This window comes from Oryx dammah, unplaced genomic scaffold, assembly GCF_014754425.2.
Source record: "Oryx dammah isolate SB20612 unplaced genomic scaffold, SCBI_Odam_1.1 HiC_scaffold_28, whole genome shotgun sequence".
In the NCBI taxonomy this organism is placed as follows: Eukaryota; Metazoa; Chordata; class Mammalia; order Artiodactyla; family Bovidae; genus Oryx; species Oryx dammah.
The window spans coordinates 8,096,311-8,120,724 of record NW_024070212.1 but is presented as its reverse complement, the minus strand read 5'-3'; the positions used below and the strand labels follow the sequence as shown (position 1 = coordinate 8,120,724).

Sequence of the window (24,414 nt, the reverse complement as noted above, 5' to 3'; positions counted from 1 at the left end):
AGGCAGAAACTTGGGAACCTGCTCAGCAGGTCAGAACAGGTGCGTCTCCGGGGGCTGGGCCTGGCACGGAGACTAGGCAGCCGCCGCCCCCACGGCCCGGGCTGGCTAATGGGCGCCAGAGAGGGAGGGAATAAGGGAAGGACCTGGGGGGGGTGTGGGATCCCATCATCAGCTGCAGGCTTTACCTGGCAGTGTGTGGAAGGGGCTGTGATGGGAGGGGCCAGGTGGGGGGAGGGGTAGGAAAGGCCCAGGGTGGCTCAAAGAGGGAGGCACCTGGCCAGGAGGAACCAGGGCAAGGCCCTTGTGGGTGGAAAGCAAGCCAGTAGTCCCTCACCCTGGCCGGTCTTGCTGCCTTCCCTTGGGTTTTGCTGAGTTCCCCAACTTCCCAGAGGGGCTCAGCTTTGGAGCCAGAATCAGAGAAGACCGGAACAGAGGACAGTACTGCCCAAATACCTCATCCACCAGATGAGAAAACAAAGGCCCAGAGTGGGGAAGGGGCTTGCTGGAGGACACCGCTTAGGTAGTATGAGACATCTCTACCTTTGAGGTAGGGAGTTAGATCAAAGGCAAGAACACTGGTAGCCATTCCCTTCTTCAGGAGCTCTTTCCACCTCAGGGATCAAACCCAGGTCTTCTGCATTGCAGGCAGTTCTTTACTGTGTGAGCCACTGGGGAAAGCCCCAGAGACCCCTCAGAAGGAACTTAAGTGACCCCCCTCCCCCAAGCCTCCCCCCTTGACATAGAAGCCAAGGGATTGACCAAAGCATTAACCCCACAGATTGCTGGCCTCCCTAGCAGGACTCTCCATCAGCATCAACACCTTCTCACTACTGGTCAGGAGTCCCCACACTGCACCAGCACCACCTGAGTGGAAAGGGGCCCCTTTCCACAATCTCTGTGGTTGCTTTAACAATTTACCCCGTGGTTACTGAACAAAGCCACATGTCTGGACTTCACAAGGACAATCGATTTCAAATACTCTGTCCTTGTATTCCTATAAGTATACTCTTACTGGTCAGTCCGTCTATTTCCATGTTGCCTATAATGTAACTGCCAAGTTACATGAAACCTTACTGACCTATCTGGGATAGCCAGAGAAGGGGGCAAACTCAACTCCCTGAAAACTAAGGGAAGGGGAGGCACAAGATCATTGACATACTGGAGCTAAAAAATATATATATATACAGATAGACAGGAGAGAGGAGGAAATATATATGGGTTAAAATCTTGCAGCAGGATCCTTTTGTCTGGAAAGGGGCAGGCAGGAGGAGTCAAGGACAGCAAGGTGCGGGATTGGGGGTCATTTCATGTAGAATATTTTACACACACATACACACACACACTCCTGATTCCACCCGTCAAAATCTTACTCATCTTTCAAAGCTGACCTCAGATGCCACATTTTCCATGAAGCCTTCTCAGTTCCTCCCACCTAAAATTAATCTTTCTCCCTTCTGTTCTTCCTCAGCCTCTGCTAGTCCCTTTATTATACCTTGCGTACTCATAATTTGTGCACATCTTATCTCCTTAACTAAATTGTAAGCTTCAATTCAAAAAGCATCGATTGAAGCCTGCTGTGTGCCAAGGATTCAGTAAATGTGTTAAATGAGGGACAGGATGAGAACTGTAGTCTGTGAACTCCTGGAAAGTCAGGCTTGTTTTGTAATCTTGCCTCAATCATCCATGCTAGCACAGTCCACAGCGCTTAACGGGGACTGGATGCACTTTTGTTGAAGGCATGATATTATGGATAGAAAAGGTGGTCAGGTACGGAGTGGAGATCCTGACTCTCCTGAACCTGATCAGCGACCCAGACTTTAACCCTGCCTCTGGACCATGAGCCCAACTCTGGACCATGACGCTAGGGGCTCTAGATCCCAAATCTCACAATGTTCATGGCAGTGACCTCTTCTTAGAGAACTGTTTCCCACGAGGACCAGGCTGAATGCCAAAGCTCCTGTTTCTCTCCACCTCTGCCAGGGTGAACCCCTTCCCCTCTTCTGGACTCACCTGTGCCAGGGGAGCAACCCCACCCCGATGTTGCTTTGAGATCCACAGTGGCAGGGGTGGGGTAAAGCCGGGGGGAATAAGAGGGAGGAGCACCCTGTGTTATAATTATAATTATCACACTTCGGATCCTATCGCACGATTTCAGAGGAGCTCCTTTCCTTCCCACGGACGCACCCCTCCTGGTCCGGGAAACCCCAGGAGAAACTGAGGCACAGTGGTGGGAAAGCAGTATGATCACAAGGTGGGTACCCAGTCCCTATACCCCTTTCACCTTTTCCATTCACACTGCATCCATGGTGTGGCCGGTCAAGATGTCTAGGACCCTCAATCACTCACCTGCAGTTCCAGTCATATGGAACACTGGGCTCCCGCTGGACTTACCAGGGCTGTCAAGGCCAGGCTGTGCCAAATATTTTTTCATGGGTATGTTGAGGTCCTAGTAAACACCAGAGGTGGCCTTGGAAGGAGGACTGAGGCTACCACTGGGCCTGAAAGGGAGCACCTGGGCCAGGAAGTCATTTCAGGCCTCTGCTGGAGGTAGGGATCTTTCTCCTCCTCCTCCAACAAGTCCAAGTCCCTCTTCCCGCTGTGCCCTCAGTCCTGTATATTTCACATAGGCCATGCTCGTGGGGAACACGCCCTCATTCTTAGGCCTTGCCTGCACTCTTCTGGGATGAAGCTTGCAACAGGCAAATTCCAGGGTTAGGGCCAGAAGGAAATATTTTTTGGAGAAGACTTTGCAAACAAGTGCGTGGTCTCTTGAGTTCTGTTCTCTCTCCCTCATTGAATCCCCATTCTCCTCATGCCTCACTACCTACCCTCCTCCCACCCACATTCTGGGCCCTAAGAATGGGAATAATTCAAGTCAAGGTGGCCTTCTCAGCATGTGTATTGTTCTAGTGGCATCACTGCAGGCATGCCTGCATGCCTGAGTTCATTCAACAGACATTTAGTGAGCACCTCCTCACGCCAGGCCGCAGGCAGAGGATAGAGACGTGCAATACACGTGGTCCCTGCCTCAAGGAGCCCTCAGTTAGGAGAGACAGATGCATAATAACACGCCAGATCCCTCCATCCCACGTTCCCTGCACATCTCTCTATGTCCATGCCCAGGGCTTTCTCTGTGTCTAACTTCAGATGTTCATCATCTAATGCGTCCAAGCATCCGCTTGTAACCTGTGTCTGTCTCCACAGAAGGCTGCACACCTCAGCCAAACCGGTTGGAGTGGGTTGTGCTGAAATTTTTGTTTGTGTCAATGGGACTTGGAGGTGAGTCAGGGAAGACCAAGGCTGGGTGGGGTGGTGTCGGGGAGAAGAAGAGTGAGAGTGAGGGTCAGACTGAGTGAGCCGGGGAAGGAGTGGGTCAGGATGGGAGGGGTTGGGGGTGGGGTACTAGGAGGATGGGTTGGGGGAAGGAGGAGAGGAGAGAGCCTCTTAGTGAGTAATATCCTGTTTGTCTGAGGTGAGATCCCAGGTCAAAGAGTCAGAGGTTGGCAGGGAGACCCTTGGGCTTTGCGAGAGACAAAAGCAGATCATAAAGCCCAGCAGAACTAGTTGGAAGCATGGGGGTGGGTGAAATATCTACAATCCATTTCTATACAGCTTTGTTTCTTTGTGTGATATTAAGCTATTCCTAATTAAGCTATTCACTGCCTTGGTTTCTGCGGTTTGTACAGAGGAGTGTCAGGGGGTTAACTGAGGCTGTAGTGGAAGATTACTGATAGGGGACTTGATTCCATCCCTCAGGACCAAGGCTATTTCCAGTAGAAGCTTCAAGATCCCTCTTCCTGCTCCTCCCTGGGACTCTTCACCCACAGAAGGCTGGACAGTGACCCCGATACTCTGGCAGCTTTCCCTCCACTGAGAAGCACCTTTGCTCCCCTCCAGCCGGAGCTCCACTGTGCCCAATATCAGGATGATGGCGTCCTGCTTCCTAAGAGGCTTCCTCTAAATATTGCCGTGTGCTGTGCAGTTCCTGTCTGGCTATCCCGCAAGTCCATTGATTCCCCAGCACCCAGCCCCATCCTTCCCTGTTGCCTAACAACAACCACACTTTCCTGTTGCCCAACAACATCCCTTAGAGCTTAGGGGGCTGGATTTGCTTGTTCCTAAAAAGCCCTGAAGCTGAGTGAGGAAGTAGCTGAGCATAAGGCAAATTTGGGTCCTGTTTCTCAGTAGGATGATGTGTGCAGAGCCCCCCCTCCTCCTTGCATTCATCCCAGGACCTCCCCAAGCTTCTGTAAATACATAATCACAGAATCAGGGACCACGGTGTGGGTAAAGAGGGAGATGCCTTCATTCTTTGACACTCTTTGACATTCTTTGGCATTCTTTGGTCTCTGGGTGCTCCTGCCCAGTTGCTCAGTCGTGTCTGACTCTTGTGACCCTATGGACTGTCGCCTGCCAGGCTCCCCTGTCCATAAGATTTTCCAGGCAACAATACTGGAGGGGGTTGCCATTTCCTCCTCCAGGGCATTTTTCCTCACCCAGCGATCAAACCCACGTCTCCTGCATTGGCAGGCGGGTTCTTTACTGTGGAGCCCCCGGGGAAGCCCTGGTCTCTGGGTGGGCTAGCACTTTTGGAAGGTTCTGGAAATAGGTCCTGACTGGCCAAGGACAAGAGTGGGAGCCCTTGTGGAAATCAGAGTCTTCCAAGTGCTGACAAGAGCAGGAGAAGATGGCAGTGGTTTAAAGGGCAAAGCTTAGGTGGAGACCAAGGAGTCTGGTGAGAGAATGGATTCTAGTGGTGACCCCAAACTGTGCTTCCCTGCATGTCCCCATCCCTGTCCCCACCCCCGACCCCAGAAAGAACCAGGCTCCTCCCAGGAAGCCCACCGGTTAGCAGACATGCAGACAGCCCCCAGGGACCAGCCCCACCTGCAGAGCCTATCCCACCAGGACATCTTCAGGTAATGTCTGGAGACTGCCACTTCCCAGCCATCAGCCTGGGTTTCTGACACCACCTAGCTTGGCTTCCCCAGAGGAAAGCCTTCTGAGGCCCTGAGATATAGCATCACCCTAGGACCAGGCCCTGGGGGTGGCAGGACAGCTGCAGAGCAGAATATGGGGCTGTGGATGGAGAAAAACATCATGAGACCCAGGAAGCCTGAAAGGCCTGGGAAATTGGAGGGAAGGGCCTGAGGGGAGAGGCCAGTTGTTAAAAGAGAGGGGCAGAAGCTGAGAGGACATGAGCAGGAGGTGGGAATCAGGAGAACTGGTAGGATCTGGGGATTCCTGCAATTGGAGGACGGACTTTCGTATGACATTTGTTAGCAGAGTCCTCCTCCTGTATGGTCCAGGAGTACTCACCTTTCTCTCACCTCAGTTCGAATCCCCTCCTTCCCATGTGTGTGCTAAGTTACTGCAGTCATGTCTGACTCTTGGTGACCCTACGGACTGTAGCCCACCAGGTTCCTCTGTCCGCGGGGTTCTCCAGACAAGAGTACTGGAGTGAGTTGCCATGCCCTCCTCCAGGGGATCTTCCCGACCCAGGGATGGAACCTATGACCCTTACATCCGGCATTGGCAGCTGGGTTCTTCACCACTAGTGCCACCTCGGGAGCCCTTTCTCTCCACACCAGGACCCAAAGTTACATCAGACCTGCAGCTCCACCTGTTTCCACCATCCAGGCTCAGCACTCAGCAGGCAGGCATCGCTGCCCTGGTCAGAGGCCAGGATGCCATGCAGCTGTGGAGAAGCCCTAGTCTAAGTGACCTGGTTCTCGCTCGGCCTGGTCCTGGAAAGCATGGACTTGGTCCTTCAGGTTCCAAGACACCCCCAAAGTGCCACTGCACCAGGACTAGTTCTTGGTCTTGCTCCCGCTGCACTCAGAGACTCGGGGCTGTCCTGCATCCATTTTCAGTCCCAGAGAAAGCCAGGCGGGGAGCTTTTGAGCTGAGGAAGGAGGAGGTAAGTCCCAGTGGCAGGAGAAGCAAGAGAGGAAGCCCAGGTAAGACCATGCCCCTGACTCTCTCCTGAGCATCTTCCACCACACATTCCAAGTACTTAAGGCTGTCTGTGAAGAAATCCCTAGTTACTGCCCTCCAGCCTCATCTTAAAGCCTTCCTGCTGAACCTCAGCTCTTCCTTCAGCTCTAGAACTGGCATAGAAGAAGGGCTGGGGATCAAGAGAGCAAGACTCCCTTGCCCGGGATAACCAGTGAGACCAGGAGGCGCTGGGCCATGGGCTATATGGAGAGGCAGAGGAAGAAGGACTAGAGTCTAATCTCCCCATTCTAGCCAGCTTCTCTCCCCGGGCCCAGGCCTCCACACTTGAAGGTCCTCTGTGGAGAAATACTACTCCCTGAACAGGCCTCATATACTGAAGCTCACTTAGGTCTTCATCAGTGATCAACACCCTATGACTGTGTCCAGGGACCCCAGACTGCTTCTACATTTCTAGCATACAGCCAAAGGGGAGAAACCTGGCCCCTCCTAGAAGGTTCCAGAGCTCCTTGCAGAAAAGTCAGATGGTTGGTTCTGTTCAGCAGCAGAGAGAGGGCAGGGGGACAAAAAGACAGAGATCCAGAGGGAAAAACACAAAGTAGAGATGGTGAGAGAGACCTCAAGGCACAGTGATACAGGCTGAAACTTAGAGAGACAAAGAAACAGAGGGAGAGACACACAAGTTATTGAAGAGGGATAATTCAAAGAGACAACAAGCGGAGACAAAATCTGAAACAGACAGAAAGACCTAAAGAGACGTTTCTGGATGCCCGCTTGCCCACTGTTGGGATCACTCAGGTACTTCCCTCTTGCCCCCCTCAATTTCCACCACTCAGTATGACCCATTGATACTTTCCTACTCAGGATCACCATGGCTCAGGTTCTTCCCCATCCTTGTCCCACCGCTCCATCATTCTATAACTCACCTGATACTCACTCCCCTCCACCCAAGTCTGCTTACAGTTCTGCTTTTCTCTCAAACTCCTTTCAGCTCACGTCTCAGTCATGACTCAAGATCTGGCCTCTTGAAGCCTCTTGTCCCAGTCATTCCTCTGGCCTTCTGTCTGCCCATGTCCTTATTCTGGCTGAGCTGAGCAAAGAAGTCAGTGGGGCCAAGAAGACATGGGAACAGGAAATCAACTAGCCAGAATTAACTGTGGGAAAAATGCAGAAAGGTCAGAGGACAAAAAAGGGAGAGCCAGAGAGACCGCCAGAAGGATAGGACAGCCTGGGAGATGTAGGTAGAGGAAATTGAGAGGGTCCTGACAGTGTGACTAAGACCCCTAGGGTCCAATTGTTGGCTTTCTGTATGCTGAGAACCAGGGCTGGTTCCAGGGGCAGAAAACGGGGTTACGGAAAGATGAAGATAGACTAAGAGTTTTGTGAAGGTTTGAGACAGCGGGTATAGATTTAAGGCTAGGACAGATATGAGACTAAAAAGCTGAGCTGCAGGGATTCCTTGCTTGCCAGAATAGCCAGCTGAGGAGACTGAAATCATAGGGTCACATGAGGATTCTGAGACTTTCAGGATGATCAGCCCCTCCCCCTACTCCTGGACAGAGGTTGTCCCTGTATATTATTAGCAGGTGGAAAGCAGGTCCAGAGAAGGAGAAGCCCTGGTAGCCCTTCTCCCTAATTTCTCATGGTTCTCTCACAGGTGTGCCCTTCACTTTATCTTAATGCCTTTTCAGGGTTTTGCCATTGATGGAGTCATCACACACCACTTAGGATACTGCCCTGGAGTGTCAAGTGTGTGTCAGACAAGCACAAATTGGTTTATTTTCTTCCTCTCTTCTCTCCTTCTTCTTCCCCTCTTTTCCCCTCTCCAGGTTTTTTTTTTTTTTTTCCTTCCTCCAAAATACAGGCTTGATTCAGACTAACCAGGGGAGGAAGGAGTCCTCCCCCAGGTCTATGTTTGGAATGCCAATGGACATGTCAGACACCTCTGACTACGAGGTGGAACTGGAAGAGGTTCAGAAGTGGCAGGGAACAGCTAAGGAGCACGTGAGGTTCAGGCTGCACATTCAAGTGAGATGCCGACTGCTGAGGACCCAGAGTGGCAGCTGGGAGGAGAAGGAAAACAAAGCTGGGAGAGAGGAGCTGGAAAGGCCCCTGGGGTGGGGAGTTCCCTCTTCTGTCCAGGAGAGGCAGAAAATGAGTCTGGCAGAACCGCCACAGACTTAAGCAAAAGCAAGAGCCTAAAATGGGCATATAGGCCAGGACAGTTAAAGCAAAATGACACCACCCCCGAGGCAGCTCCTCACTGAAATCTTAGGAGTCCTCAGTGAAATCTTAGGACAGATTTGAATCCAGCATTTGGGAGATTAGCCAGTTAGAAGCCTTAGGGAAAAGACTGACTTTCAGATTTCAGCCAAGGATGTTAGTAATGATTTTTTTTTTTAACCACGATCTGAAAAACTGAGGATCCCCTTTGCCAAAATCAGGGAAAGCTATAGTTGGGTGGGCAGGGACTTTCAAAGCTACTACTGGGTCTCAGCTTAAAGGTATAGGTAAGGAACAGGTCCTCATACCTTCCTGCCCATACCCTCTTCATGCTATTTTTCTCTAAGGACCATAAGTTAGGATCTGGAGTGGGAAAAGCCCTGCTGTGCTGTCCCTGAATGATACCTCCATCCCTACTGTAGCTCGAGTCACTCTCTAAGGCCTCAGTTTTGGAGACATGCTGGGGACCAAGCTGATGCTATAGAAACCAAAGACAAAAGTAAGCAGTCATCACTCCCATTTACAGCCCAGCCCCGGCAGACACAAGGCTTGTTTCTGTCCCACCTCAGCGATGCTGGAAGTAGAAATCTGCCTGCATTTTCACCTGTAGCTAAAACTAGTCAGTGTGGACCTGGGCCTCTTCATTCTTCACTGGGTCTTGCAGGGATGAGTTAAGAAGCAGCTCAGGGACCTGGCTTGAATAAAAGGCCGATACCAGGGAGGGGCAGGAGTCTGTTCTTCTCACTCCTCCCGCCCCTTCCCCTCTATCCAGCTTCTAAGGCTGGGCAGCTTCTGCCCTGGATCTTATCAGGAGAAACTCCCTGCCCTTAATTCTGAGTTCCAGATGCCACAGTACCTGTTTCCTTGCGCTGTATGAGTTCATGAGACAAGATGAAATCAGGAATTACTCTTCCTAGGACTCAATAGTGAAAAGTTCTCCAAAGTTCCAGGTCTTTTCCCTCACCCCAACCCAATCTCCCCTCTGGCTCTCGGCCCCTCCCCCGCGCCCCCAGCACAGTACCCTGAGACTGGGCTCTACTACCCTCTAGTGGCCATAGAGGAAAGGGCTGTCCCACCCAGTCAAGACCTTCAGGCCTTTGCCACAGATCTCTGGTTTGTAACACAACTAAGAGATTGGAGAAGGAAATGGCAACCCACTCCAGTATTCTTGCCTGGAGAATCCCATGGACGGAGGAGCTTGGTGGGCTACAGTCCACGGGTCGCAGAGTCGGACACGACTGAGCGACTTCACTTTTCACTTTAAGAGATTAGCCAGCGATGTTTTATAAATGAGAAAGAAGAGGCCTAGAGAAAAACAATCACCTTGAGAGTCAGAATATAGTTGGAACCAGAACCCAGGTCTCCTGACTCCCAGGTAGGTGCTTGGTCTACTTTCACTGTCTGCCCTCTGACTTTTGTCTCTTCTTCCTAACTCATGCCTGGGGGAAATCAGAACCAGTCAGGAAAATGCCAAAGCGAATTTCCCCGGCTCTCCGGTGGTTAAGACGCCAGGCTTCCACTGCCTCGGGCGAATGTTGGATCCCTGTTGGGGATCCCTGTTGGGGAACTAAGATCCCGCATGCCTAGTGGCAGGCCTGTTCGCCCCCCCCCCCTCCCGCCCCCCAAAGTACGCTAAAGTCAAAAGGACATGGTTCCTCCTCAATCTTTGCTGAGCAACACCGGCACCTGAAACTTCGTAGCCCCAAGTGAATTCGCAGCTTAAACAACAGGGGTCTTTCTGAAGAACTGGCTCTCCTCGGGCTGAGTTCAACACTCATCATGTTCATTGACCTAGCACAGCTCCTGTTGCCATGGTGACAACACTGCTTCCCGGTAGCTCCCCAGGTCTCCTGTCTCCGCGGTAACCAGTGCTTTGCGACCTTCAATTTGCAGCGTCATTCTGCAGCCGCGGCAGTGGTTGCTGGGTGACGGCGGTGAGAGCGGGTGCCTTGAGGTGGGGACCTGGAGGGGCTTCCGGTAGGGGCGGTTCCGGAGAAGCTTGGGCCCCCATATAGCTGGGCTCCGGGCCGCCGGCCCCGCAGCTCGCCTCTACCGGGACCCATGGCGGGAGCTGTGGGCGAGGCGCGGGGCTCGGGCTGGACCTGGCGGCCGGTGGCGCGGGACCCGCTGCTGGCGCGGGCCTTCCATTCATGCACTGAACTGCGGGGACGGTTCTATCTGGTGGGGGGGCTCCTAGCTGGAGGAGCGAGAGAGCCGAGCAGTGAAACGGTGGTCTTCGATCCGGCTGGGGGCCAGGCCGTGCGGGCGGCAGCACGGGGCGGCCCGAGGCGCAGCCACCACGACGCGGCGCCGGTGGGCGGTCGCTGGCTCTGCGTGGTGGGCGGCTGGGACGGGTCGCGCCGCTCGGCCACTGTGACCGCTTTGGACACGGACCGCGGTGTGTGGGAGGAGTGGACCGCCGGCTCCGGCAGCTGCCCCCCCGCTGGCCTCAGTAGTCACACCTGTACCCGAATCTCCGACCGAGAGCTGCGGGTAGCAGGCCGGGAGGGCGGGACCCGCACTCAGCGTCGTTACGGAAGCATCTACACGTTAAGGCTGGACCCTGGCGCCCGCAACTATTGGTATGACCTCCCCTGCCCTAAAATTTTCACCCTTCCTTCACCTGCACACTGGAAAAACAGATTCGCAGGCAGCTTATCTAACAGCCTCACCCTAGCACCATTCTTCCCTGGGAACCTTCCATGTCTAAGAGTTTAACTCCCTTTCAATGTTACCTTTCATCTCAACTTAACTACATGTGGCCCTTCCCCATGTCTCCTTTCTATCGTTGGCGAGGGGAGTGGGGAAAAACTTACATTTTCCAGAAAACCCAACTCAGGCCTGAATTTCACAGCTATAAGGAAGAAGGCTGCCACACTGTTTCACGCTCGGGTCACTGTGCTGCTTTGCTCCAAAGTCCTGGGCCCCACCCAGGTCACCAGCTATTACTCTTTGGGGGCTGCAACTCTGCTGAACCAGAAGTAGCTGGGCATTGGAGTCATGGGAAGATTAAGGTATTGTCTACTCACATCTCGCTAAGGGTAGAACGCAACTGAACTTTGGATGCCCAAATCCCTCCAGTCCGTCCCTTCTTTCTCCCTCAAGGAGGAACCACCTGTTGCCCCCCATTTGATGGAAAAGCTTTCAAGGCTCGTGAGCAGCGGGCAGGGGTCCTGGCAGGGGCCTCGAGGCCTGCGCCACCACTCATGTTCTGTGGTTGGTCCCTTTGCTGTCCTGTTCGGTGGAGAAACTTTGAACAGAGCCAGAGACACCATCTGCAATGACCTCTACATCTATGATACCCGTAAGAGCCAGCTTAATGGTTGAGAAGGGGGAAAGGTGGGAAGACAGGAGAACCTGAAGACTACAAAGAGATTAAGGATGGAGTAAAGGGGTACGGAGGAGGAAGAATTAGTCGACAACCGAAAGGAATACACAGAATATTAAGTTTTGGAGAGGCATGCAAATCATGGGAGGAGAAAAACAATGAGCAAGGCTTTGGTCTTCTTGAGCCCCATGGGGGCCAGAGTGCTATTGCCTCAATAACCACCCTCTGCCCTTGCCTAACAGGAAAGTCTCCTCCTCTGTGGTTCCACTTCCCCTGTGCCGACCGAGGACTAAAACGCGTGGGCCATCGCACCTGCCTTTGGAATGATCAGCTCTACCTGGTTGGGGGGTTTGGTGAGGATGGCAGGACAGCTAGTCCACAGGTTTGCATTCTAGACTTCTTTATCTAAAGAATAGTGCCAAGATACACTGCCAAGCCTCTGTTTTGTTGCAAACTCAAAGCATTATCACAGAGCTATCTTCATTTCAAATGCTGATTAAATTGCAACTGAGAGTCAACACTGTCTCTGAATCTTTTGGTGGGGAGGGAAGTAAATAAGGAGATGCATCTTTATTTGCAAAGGAAAGGATAAAATATAAGACCTAGTCTGATACTGTGAGCCACTGACCTGATAGAACCAAAACCACAAATCATGCTTATCCATGCCCCATGCAAATTCTGCCCCTCATATTGGGTGAAAGGTTGAGGCTAGAGCTACGCATTCTGACCAAAACATTTAATTAACAAAAAAATAGTACAATAGCAGAGAAAATAATAATAACAATAAGGAGAAACCAGAACTGGGAATCAGGGTAGAAAATAAAGAGAAGCCTTTGGTTTCTAGGAGACCAACACACCAGCTGAGCTGGCCTTAGCCCCAGCGCCTTCTGAGTTTTCCTTGGCTGCTGGCTTCTCGTCTTCCCCCATGAGACGAATGTTGTGCTTTTCCCGGAATTCATTTAGTTCTTTTCCCTTTGCCTGAAGCTGTTGTGTCAGTGTCTCAATGATCTTCTGTATCTAGAGGGCAAGCGACAGGGATTATGTAAGGATTTCAGGACTCCCTTCCCCTATCTGTTACAGACAACAGTTGGGGGAAGGGAAGGACAGATGATACCTCTACCCTCATCTTTAACCAAATATTAATAGTAGAGCCCAGACACTAAAAGTATTCCTTTCTTTAAAACAATGGTTTAAAAACTTTAGTATACATAAGAATCACCTTGGCTGATTATTTTTAAAATGCTCTTCGTGGCTCCCATTCCCAGCAGTTTTGAATCAGTGGGTTCAGGAGAGGGTCTGGGAAGCTGCATTTTAAATTAGTCCTCCAGGTGATCTGGATGCAGGTGCCCATGGACCACACTGTGAAAAACACCACTCTAACCACTTTCCTTCTCCCAACTCAGCCAGGTCACAGAGCCCATGGTGAGAGGCACAGTCACCAACTTCTTTGTCTAAGGAGTTAGACTTAGCATAACATAAAGAGCATAGGCCAACAGGCTATTTATGCTGTCTTCAATGTGAGTCCCTACCCACGCTTTCCTCCCCACATTCCCTAAAGTCCGAGCCCCCCCTTCCTTACGCCTTGGTTGCTCAGAGCATCTATACGGGCATTCTTGCTCACCTGCTCCTTGTTGTTCTCCAGGGCAGGCAGCACCTCTTTGACGGTCCGCTCCACCAGCACCCCTCCAACCATGCGGTAGCACTTGCGGGTTTCATCGACCTCCTTCAGAGTGTCAATCACTAGGCTGAGGTAGGAGGACAAAGCAGGGTCTGAGAACTCAGTGCCATGCTGCTGCAACCCTTGTACAAAGCGGCCCATCCAACTCTCCTACTGTTTGCTCCTCACCTGTGCTCATTCAATTCCATCTCCAGCTCAGCTGCTTTGGATGCCAGGCCCCGCTGTTCCTGCCTAAGACGGTTGAAGCCAGCAATTACCTAAGAAGATGAGAAAGAGATAAGGTGAGAGAGGGGTCAGTGGAAATGGCAGAGGGTCAACATACAACCGACTCACTGGAAAAGACCCTGACACTAGGAAAGATTGAAGGCAAAAGGAGAAGAGGACGCAGTGGATGAGATGGTTAGACAGCATCATCAACTCACTGAAAATTAATCTGAGCAGACTCCAGGAAACAGTAGAGGACAGAGAAGCCTGGCACTCGAGTCCACGGTGTCACAAAGAGTTGAACATGACTTAGCCACTGAACAACAACATACAACACAGCATGACAGGCTTTAAAAAGACGCAGTAGTAGGCACCTACCTGGCAAAAGGAGTAGAACATGGTCTGCAATTTGTAACTTATGTCTGTCTGGAACTCCATTCAACCAACACTGAGTGCCAGCTAAGTGGCTAGGCCATCTTGCAACTTAGTTTGGTGAGGCCTAGGCATTTGTTAGCCTCTTGATGAAAGTGAAAGAGGAGAGTGAAAAAGCTGGCTTAAAGCTCAACATTCAGAAAACTAAGATCATGGCATCTGGACCCATCACTTCATGGGAAATAGATGGGGAAACAGTGGAAACAGTGTCAGACTTTATTTTGGGGGGCTCCAAAATCACTGCAGATGGTGACTGCAGCCAGGAAATTAAAAGACTCTTACTCTTTGCAAGGAAAGTTATGACCAACCTAGATAGCATATTAAAAAGCAGAGACATTACTTTGCCAAGAAAGGTTTGTCTAGTCAAGGCTATGGTTTTTCCAGTGGTCATGTTTGGATGTGAGAGTTGGATGGAAGAAAGCTGAGTGCCGAAGAATTGATGCTTTTGAACTGTGGTGCTGGAGAAGACTCTTGTGAGTCCCTTGGACTGCAAGGAGATCCAACCAGTCCATCCTAAAGGAGACCAGTCCTGGGTGTTCACTGGAAGGACTGATGTTGAAGCTGAAACTCCAATACTTTGGCCACCTGATGTGAAGAGCTGACTCACTGGAAAAGACCCTGATGCTGGGAGGGATTGGGGGCAGGAGGAGAAGGGGATGACAGAGGATGAGATGGCTGGATGGCATCACCGACTCGATGCACATGAGTTTGGGTGAACTTCGGGAGTTGGTGATGGACAGGGAGGCCTGGCGTGCTGTGATTCATGGAGTCGCAAAGAGTCCGACAGGACTGAGCGACTGAACTGAACTGAACTGAGGCATGTGTTATAAGAATGGAAACAGAGAGCTTCTGGAACACCTACAGGGAACCTTAAACTTGCAGGTAAAGGAAAGGCTTTGTAGTGAGTAATTCTTGTTTGGGTCTGCCCAGCATCCCTCTCATTAGGGATCTGCCCCTCCTAATTCACTGGGGTTCTTGTGGGGCTACTAATTACAGGACCCTTGCTCCTTGACCACAGGGACAGTAACCTATTCTCTAATAGAGTCTCTCTACAGGAGAGACAACAGGTACAAAATGCAGCTGGAGCTAAGACACCTATGTGAGTATTCAGTCACCTCTGACATTTTGCGACCTTATGGACTGTATCCCAGCAGGCTCTTCTGTCTATGAGATTTTCCAGGCAAGAATACTGGAGTGAGTTGCCATTTCCTCCTCCAGGGAATCTTCCCGGCCCAGGTAACGAACCACCATTTCCTGTGTCTCCTGCATTGCAGACAACTTCTTTACCATCTGAACCACCGGAGAAGCCCCAACACTGACAGTTGTCCTGTCAAGATTATCCTCTGTTCCTTTCCCGAAATCCCTGAAGCTGCCCTAGCTCTTGAACTTTGTGTGGCCTTTCACTGTGTTCAAGTCTGTGTGCAGTTCTACCACCATCCTTCTAAAACAGTCCTTTAAAAAAAATAAGTGGCCCAAAGCCCATATCTGCAGCCTGTAATCCTAACTGATAATAGGTTTCCTGAGAGAGAATGCCTTAACTGAAGCCTAAAGGATGAGAAATTGGGGGTGAGGGCGGGGTGGGTAGTGGTGCGAAAGAAGCATAATATGCTTAAAGGCCCAGAAAAGTGATTACGACCAGCTGCTTCTTCCCCAGAAACTGAGCAGAGAATTAAAACAGACCGAAAGTCAGCCTGGGTACTAATACCACCACGAGCAACACATCTAGTATAGCGCTCTGATGACTGTATTTGGAAAGAAATATCAGACGAAAGGCAAAAGACTCGGTTTCAGGTTTTGTCTCTGTCACATATTGGTTCTATGAACTGTGACAGTTTTAACCCTATTCGTTTAACTCTGGCTACAAGTGAGGATCAGGGAATCAGTTTTAAAGCATGAATAGTGGAACCTCAGAGCAGCTACACAGTCACTGGGAGTGAGGCTCCGGGCCTTAGTATTTCAGAGAAGATCTCCCATGAAATTCGGATGTGCAGCCAGAACTGAAAACCACTGAATTAATCTCTCTGAGCCTTAGTTTTCTTACCTGTGATATGCAGGTGATACCCACTTCACAGGGCTGTTCTATCACATGAATGGATGAATGTGGAACAGGTTTTTAAGCAGTGAAGTACATTCATTACCATCATGACCTCTCTCCAAACGGAATGTCCCTTGGATCCCCATGGTCAGCTGAGAGCGACAGACCCACTTATTCAAACCATTACCAAATCTCTCACAGTCCCTTCCATCATCTCCATGCTCACTGCCATCGATGACTAAGCAGCACCTCATCTTTACTAGGATCCCTTCTTTCTAGCTCTCTCTCTGCAAGATTCATATGCAGCTAGTATCATGCTGTGCGTACCACCTCTGCACCCTTCTAAGGCCCAATAAATGAAGGAATAGATTTGGTGAGGAACTTGTCATTCCAGCAGCTTGTTTCCCTCTCTCAGCCACCATCCTTTCATCTCAACCTGCTTCATCCACTCATTTCAGCAGATGCGTCGGAAATCTCACTCATCTACAAGCTGTTTTTCTTCACCTCCATTACCTATATCGAAACTATTCCATTTATAATTAGCATTTTCTCCACTGTCAATGTAACCTCAAAATACTTTCATCTAAGAAAATTTCACAACTAAGCTAGATTCCAGATGCCCTCCTAGCATCTGAATGATATCCATTCTTCTGGATATATGTTGTATAATATTTTGTATTGTTGTATAACAACAATTGTTGTGTTTTTGTATTGTTTTTGTATTGTTGTATAATGTATAATCGGAGAAGGCAATGGCACCCCACTCCAGTACTCTTGCCTGGAAAATCCCATGGATGGAGGAGCCAGGTGGGCTGCAGTCCATGGGGTCACTGAGGGTCGGACACGACCGAGTGATTTCACTTTCACTTTTCACTTCCATGCATTGGAGAAGGAAATGGCAACCCACTCCAGTGTTCCTACCTGGAGAATCCCAGGGACGGGGGAGCCTGGTGGGCTGCCGTCTGTGGGGTCACACAGAGTCGGACACGACTGAAGTGACTTAGCAGTAGCAGCATAATGTATAATACACATTAATGAAATCAGCTTAAATGTCTAAAATTTCTGAGACCTGAAATTATATTCTTTAGTGTAATAATTAGTAGGAATCTACTTTTCAACCACCAGTTTAACACCACTAAAGGCAAAGAAATTTTTTTAAATTCCAACTTTTCTTCAAACATTCTTGCTGATTAACAACACTATATTTCAACCCTATACTTAACAACCCTATAATAAGCAGAAATGGCCAGGCCACTGTTGACTCCCTCAGCCCTATTAAATCATCTCACACATAAACACTCCTCCTGAAAAAAGAATCCAATCAAAATACCAACTCTTTTTCCTTTTTTTTTGGCCGTGAGGTGTAGCAGGATCTTAGTTTCCTGATCAGGAATCGAACCCAGAACCACTGTAATGCACAGGCAGAGTGCAAACCACTGGATCACCAGGGAAGTCCCTACTGTTACTATTCTAAAGTAACTTCAAGCCTGACAACTATACAGAGCGCTCACATTCTCATAACTGGCATGCAGAAATAATTTTACAGGACATGATCATCTTTTTTTGTTAGTTCCTAGTTTTCTTCAGATATAATTGATAGGGGACTTCCCTGGTAAACCAGTGGTTAGGACTCAGCTTCCACTGCAGGGGTCCTGGGTTTGATCCCTGTTTGGGGAACTAAGCTCCCACAAGACACACAATACTCCCCCAAACAAAGAGAATTCACACAGAGCACTGTGTAAGTTTAAGGTATATAACATTATGATTTTATGTATATATTTGGAAATGATTAGCACAATAATATTAGTTAAAATATTCATCACCCACAGTTGCTTCTGTGATGAGAACTTTTAAGATTTCTGCTCATAGCAACTTTCAAGTATACAACACAGTATTGTTAAGCACAGCTGTCATGCTATACATTAAATCCCCAGAACTTATTCATGTTATAAGTCCCATTTTGTTACCTTTTGACCCCCCCCTTCACTCATTCTCCCTCTTCCCACTCCAAAGCACCAATCTACTCTGTTTCTATGAGTTCAATTTTGTGTTTTTTATTCCACATATAAATGAGATCATTAAGTACTTCTCTTTCTTTGACTTATTTTCACTGAACATAATACCTTCAGGGTTCATTCATTTTGTCACAAATAGCAATTTCCTTTTTTATAAGTGAATAATATTCTCCTGTGTGTGTATATATGTGTGTGTGACATTTTATGTATTCATCTACAGGACATGGTATTCTAATTTTTAAGGGCTATATAGCATTTAAACCTTATTGATAATTTCTTTTAATACATAAACCATCTAACTATTCTTCTCTTGTTGGGACATTTAGGTTATTTCCAATTTATCTGTAATAAATAGCACTAATTTTACGTATCTGGACAAACAGTACAAAAACTTTACAGTCATTTCTCTTCAATCATACTCCCCTAAGTAAGACTGAGTCAAAAGGGTATTAACATTATTATAATTTCTACTGTATGTTGCTATAAACTTCTCCAAGATGACCAGATGACTTTACAGTGCTAACAGCAATGTCACGATTGTGCCTAATGGTAGCTTATATTACCTATGTTAATTTAGTAATTTTTAAAGCAGGAAGAGATCTTAATTCCAGAAGCCTTGGAATCATCCTCAACTCACTATCCACCCTCAATTAATTAACTTCTAAATCATATCCATCTACTGAATACCTCAAATCCATCCACTATCATCTCTCATCTGTACTACGGAGCCTCCTAGGTGAGTTCCACACTTGCCTCCTTCAATCCATTCCCGACACTTCAGCACAAGTAACCTTAAATTTAAATCTAACCATCCTATGCCTAAACCTTCAATTATTCCCACTGCTCACGGGATAAAACCCAAACTCCTGAAGACAGCAGAAAAAAAGTCCTACAGATCTGGTCCTTGCTGACCTCTTGCAATCAGTCCTTCTCTCACCTCTTAACACTCAGCCCTATCAGGCCTCCCGCACTGCAGGCAGATTCTTTAGCGTGTGAGCCACCAGGGAAGCCCATGGCCCAGTAGAACCACTTGGCAATTCCCCTATCATTTACCTTCAGGCATTTGCAGAGAATCCACACCCTACCTAGTTCAGTTCAGTTCAGTTCAGTCGCTCAGTCGTGTCCGACTCTTTGCGACCCCATGAATCGCAGCATGCCAGGCCTCCCTGTCCATCACCAACTCCCAGAGTTCACCCAAACGCATGTCCATTGAGTCGGTGATGCCATCCAGCCATCTCATCCTCTGTCATCCCCTTCTCCTCCTGCCCCCAATCCCTCCCAGCATCAGAGTCTTTTCCAATGAGTCAACTCTTCGCATGAGGTGGCCAAAGTACTGGAGCTTCAGCTTTAGCATCATTCCTTCCAAAGAAATCCCAGGGCTGATCTCCTTCAGAATGGACTAGTTGGATCTCCTTGCAGTCCAACCGACTCTCCAGAGTCTTCTCCAACACCACAGTTCAAAAGCATCAATTCTTTGGCACTCAGCCTTCTTCACAGTCCAACTCTCACATCCATACATGACCACAGGAACAACCATAGCCTTGACTAGACGGGCCTTAGTCAGCGAAGTAATGTCTCTGCTTTAGAATATACTATCTAGGTTGGTAATAACTTTTCTTCCAAGGAGTACACTTACCCAAACCTTTCTCATCGCATTTGTCTCTGCCTAACTCTAATTCATTCTTCATGTTTCAACATAGATTCTTCTAGGAAACAGTTCTTGCCATCCCCTCGCCCCGTATTAACTCCTTGTAGGTACTCACATATAAGCACCTATCAATTTCTTACACTTTTTGATAGAAAACTTTTTCTATTTTCACATACTATGTTCTTTATTTTCCATCATACTGGCTACCTCTAAACTTTATTATCTTCTTTGAGAATGTAAAATATGTAAATATAACTTCTTTTAAAACACCTATATTTCTTATCGTCCTACAATAAGCTGCCTTCCTTCCACCACAGTGTGCACAGTAAGGTACTGTGCTGGTACTTTGCTGGACTCTTTATTTAATTCTAAAACAAACAACAAAAGCAACAAAAAACATTATAAGACGTGTACCTTCATTATAAGACATTTTACCTTCTGTAAAATACAGACCATGAAACAAAGGCTGGTGGAATGTGGAGGTGGATAAAATAACACAGTGGACTGCAGGACTGCTACTTTTACCATGGTCTAACTCTAAGAATTCATTTTCTATTAATGTATTATTCCTGGCTTGTAACATAATAATCTCTTAATGAGTCAAATATTTCCATTTGATTTATTTTTGTTTTCTTTCTTTTTTGTTTGATACCATATAGTTTTGATAAGTATGGGGAAAATCTATAATCATTATATTTATCACCCAAAGGTCTTATCTACATGATATTTACTCTTACTGGGTTTAACGGAATAATAAAAGAGGTAGAGAATTATGACTGGATGCATCTGGAAAAGCATTTTCTGGGCTGTCACTGCACTTAGTATCTTCTTTTTAGTTCAGTGCCCCCTTTTCTGACTAACATGTGCTGTGTGCTTAGTTGCACAGTCACGTCTGACTCTGTGATTCCCTGGACTATAGCCTGCCAGGTGCCTCTGTCCATGGGGATTCTCCAGGCAAACATACTCAACTCTAAAAATTTTTCTGAGCTTATCAAATAATGATTCTCATCCTTTCTCTTCATCAAAGTTTTTAGGACCAGTCTATACTCACTGCCTCCACTTCCTCACCTCCTAATTCACTTTATTTATTTAAGTGTTTGGCCATGCCATGAGGCTTGTGGAATCTTAGTTCCCTGACCAGCGATGAACCTGGGCCATGGCAGGGAAAGCACCAAGTCCTAACCAATGGACCATCAGAGAATTCCCAAGTTATGTCTTTTTTGAATCTAAGTTTTTTCACCAAAAAATTAGAGGTATCTATCTCATACAATGTTGTGCTGCTGCTGCTGCTGCTGCTAAGTCACTTCAGTCGTGTTTGACTCTGTGCAACTCCATAGATGGCAGCCCACCAGGCTCCCCTGTCCCTGGGATTCTCCAGGCAAGAACACTGGAGTGGGTTGCCATTTCCTTCTCCAATACATGAAAGTGAAAAGTGAAAGTGAAGTCGCTCAGTCCTGTCCGACCCTCAGCGACTGCAACCTACCAGGCTCCTCCGTCCATGGGATTTTCCAGGCAAGAGTACTGGAGTGGGGTGCCATTGCCTTCAGAGGATTCATTAATTACATCAAGGACTTAGGACATTACCCAACATACAACAGATTGTCAATAAACAGTACCTGCTATTATAAAACAGCCCCACCTAAATGTCCTATAGATACCTTAAACTCAGGTCATTCAAAGGTGAACTTTCTTTTACTCCCTTTTTTTTTTCCTTTTTCTGGCAACTCAAACAGGGGGATCCTAGTTCCCTGACCATGGTTCAAACCCGCACGCCCTGCATTGGAAGCTCAGAGTCTTAACCACTGCACCACCAGGGAGAAGTCCTTTTACTCCATTTTAAACTGCTCTTCTTGTCTCCCCTCTTTCTGCTAATGACACAACTCTAGCCTGGTAGGAAACCCTGGTTTCATTTTTGAACACACTCTTATCCCATCAACTGCCAAATGTATTGCCTCTACCTCAGCAATTTTTCTTAGGCTTACTGACATTGATCATGCCAATTGAAGGCCTCATTACCTCTTGTCTGAGGTACTGCAACAGTCTTTTAGATTAGCTCCCCATTTTTGGACTCTCCAAATCCATCCTATACATTGTTGCGAATTTAATTCTTCTAGCACTTGGATGACACAGAAAAATATTCATGATATAGTATTAAGCTTAAAAGCAGATTATACAATAGCAAATAACTATATTTAGAATACTACATAAAATTAAAGATGTAAATGTATAAAATACACATGTACAAAAACATAAAGAAGAGGGAAAAACCTCTCAAAGAATACATTTCAAAATGGTAAGAATAGTTATCTCTGGATAGTAGGGCCATGGGTGATTTATTTATCTTGTACTTTTTCTTGTGTTTTCTACAATGAATACGTATTATTTTATGTAATAATAAAAAAAACAATGGTATAACATTTATCCTACTATGAGTCCCTCACTGCTTATACATTAAAAAGTCCTGAATTCTTTGCCATGCAAAGACTCAGTGTACTTTAAGAATTATATCTTTATAACTTATAACTCATGATTTAGCTAAACAAAGTAGTCACTGCACTTCATGTCAATCTATGCTTTCTCTAAATCTCCTCTTACCCTATTCTCTATATTCTGTTTCTACTGCCATCTGTTCAAATTTATCCAGTCCTTCAGGCTCAGCTCAAATATCTCTAATAGGATCATGGTATAAGCAGGAAAAAATAGGTCTGTCTGATTCTCAAGTCCCTCAATTAAAAACTCTCCCTGTCTGAGTAAGTTAAAGCCTCCGAAACTCAAACATTCTGAGGACAACACTGCTACTTCAAATGGCAGAAATTAAGTAACAGAAGATAAAACAAGTAAAGTGCCCAGCACAATGCGCCACTTGCCTCCATCCTGTCTATATGGCTCAGATTTGAAGCAGTGATAAATATTGTTTACCCAGTGTTCTGTATGGAACACAAACAAAGGTCAGAGAATGTTAAGCAAGGACAGCCTCAGAACTCAATTACCACAATTCTTCAGTCTGTTTTGACAGCCTCTTTTTCTTTATCATCCCTTAAAACTGGTTTCACTGTATTCTACTTCTTTTTTCACTTTCTGTACAAACCTTAGGTGATTTCACCCACAACCATGGCTTTATCTACCATTCATAAACGTGTAATTCTCTGTATCTCCAATTCAGATTTCTTTCTGTAACCTGACATTATGAATCAAACTATCTACTAAATGTCTCTACCTGTATGTCCCACAAGAAACTCAAATTCAAACTTATGTTCTCCCCAAACCTGTACATCTTCCTACATTCCCTAAAGGCACCATCCAAGGCAGAAACCTGAAGGACATCCAAGATTCCTCTTTTGTCCCCTTTTCTCCACTTTCAAGTCTTGCAGTAATCCATTCCAAACTTTAAGTCCATCTGCATCCCAAACATATCAGGAAGTTTCATGCCACAGTGTTTTTAAACACATTATTCCCTCTACCTAGAAAATCCTCCAGTTCCTTCTTTGCTTGACTAACTTCTCTCATCCTTTAGAACTGAGCTGAAAGATGATCTTTTTTACAAAACAAAATAATTAACATTTATTATGCACATCAGGTACTTTGGCCACCTGATGCGAAGAGCTGACTCATTTGAAAAGATCCTGATGCTGGGAAAGATTGAAGGCAGGAGGAGAAGAGGACGACAGAGGATGAGATGGTTGGATGGCATCACCGACTCAATGGACAGGAGTTTGAGTAAACTCTGGGAGTTGGTAATGGACAGGGTGGCCTGGCATGCTGCAGTCCATGGGGTTGCAAAGAGTCACACGACTGAGGGACTGAACTGAACTGAAGCACACAGTATATTTTGTTTTATATCACTGTGCAAAACACTGTATACGTTGTCTAAAAACTCTTCTCCCCTCCCCTCAAATTCCATAACATTTCATATCTCTCATACATATACTTCCGCCTCATATTAGCATTTTGTGTATGTCTTATTTTTCTCACCAGACTAAAAGCTCTTTGATTGCAGGAGTCAGTTTTTAAAATCTTTATGCAGAATACCTCTGCCTACAGTAACTGTTCAACAAATAACTGATAGACAAACCTATAATTAAAAGAGCTATTGTTTTAATTACGTTTTCCTATTACACTGAGTTCTTTCCACCCGTAATAAACACTAGCCCCACTGTCAGCAAACCACGGTTCCCAAGCCACAGACGGCCTTCTGATTAACTTATCAAACGTTTCCCGGTGCTAGGCACTGGGAGAAATGCACGCTCAAATTTTTAGTAAAGCATTTCTGGTGTCTAAATTCAATCCAGTAATGACTCTCAAAACAGTACGAAACACTAGACTGTTCGAGTATGAGAGTCACGTGGCTCTGCAGTGACGACGATTTTCAGCGTGGCTTCAGGGTCAAGTAACGAACTACACTACGCGGCCGTCGACTAATCCCCTAGGACTCGTCATGACCTGCCTCACCTAGCTATATCCTGTTCCAAGGTGCGGAGGCAAAGTGGGGAAAGTGGCCACCCATTTTTCCTCAGACCTGCGCAGCCTCCCAGCCCCTGCTTCCCCGAGACGTTCTCTCGCCTAGGCTCACCCAACCCTCCGAGGGGGCGTGGCTCTCACCCACCAATCCGCCTACTCTCTCCCCGGGGGCTCGGCTAGCTTCTCGAAGGACCCTCCCCTCTCTGGATGGCCACGCAAATGCGGGGCTGGAGTAAAGGTCTGCACAGCCACAGGCTTTCCCCCCTCCTCTCACAACGACTCTGGACCCAGCCAGCTCGCCCTACTTCACGTTCCCTGGTTCTCACCTGCTCTGCGGACACCGCCCCCTTCCCCGTGCCGCTCCCGCTGCTCTTGCCGGCGCGACCGCCGTTCTCCGCCATCTTCACCGCTTGCTAGGCTTCCGGCCTTCGCGGCTCA

The 24,414-nt window shown here is 47.6% G+C and overlaps 2 protein-coding genes across 2 annotated transcripts; one reads left to right on the top strand and one right to left on the bottom strand.

The window, feature by feature from the left end:
• The first annotated feature begins 9,446 nt into the window (after window positions 1–9,446).
• KLHDC9 (kelch domain containing 9) lies at window positions 9,447–12,024 on the top strand. The gene is made up of 4 exons (XM_040230061.1): window positions 9,447–10,760; window positions 11,033–11,192; window positions 11,284–11,482; window positions 11,749–12,024. Exons 1-4 carry the CDS (start codon window positions 10,240–10,242, stop codon window positions 11,913–11,915), a joined length of 1,047 nt encoding a protein of 348 aa, XP_040085995.1. The 5' UTR covers window positions 9,447–10,239; the 3' UTR covers window positions 11,916–12,024.
• A 37-nt stretch (window positions 12,025–12,061) lies between these two features.
• Window positions 12,062–24,414, bottom strand: PFDN2 (prefoldin subunit 2). Its single transcript, XM_040230070.1, has 4 exons — window positions 24,303–24,414; window positions 13,353–13,441; window positions 13,128–13,251; window positions 12,062–12,523 (listed from the first exon to the last, which is right to left on the bottom strand). Exons 1-4 carry the CDS (start codon window positions 24,375–24,377, stop codon window positions 12,347–12,349), a joined length of 465 nt encoding a protein of 154 aa, XP_040086004.1. The 5' UTR covers window positions 24,378–24,414; the 3' UTR covers window positions 12,062–12,346.

Coding starts and splice junctions, on each gene's coding strand:
- KLHDC9 (XM_040230061.1), top strand. CDS start 10,240: ATGGCGGGAGCTGTGGGCGAGGCGCGGGGCTCGGGCTGGACCTGGCGG. Junction 10,761..11,032: donor CCTGGCGCCCGCAACTATTG/GTATGACCTCCC, acceptor TGAATTTCACAG/CTATAAGGAAGAAGGCTGCC. Junction 11,483..11,748: donor CCTCTACATCTATGATACCC/GTAAGAGCCAGC, acceptor CTTGCCTAACAG/GAAAGTCTCCTCCTCTGTGG.
- PFDN2 (XM_040230070.1), bottom strand. CDS start 24,377: ATGGCGGAGAACGGCGGTCGCGCCGGCAAGAGCAGCGGGAGCGGCACG. Junction 13,442..24,302: donor GGGCGGTGTCCGCAGAGCAG/GTGAGAACCAGG, acceptor TCATCTTCTTAG/GTAATTGCTGGCTTCAACCG. Junction 12,524..13,127: donor TGGAGAACAACAAGGAGCAG/GTGAGCAAGAAT, acceptor CTTGCCCTCTAG/ATACAGAAGATCATTGAGAC.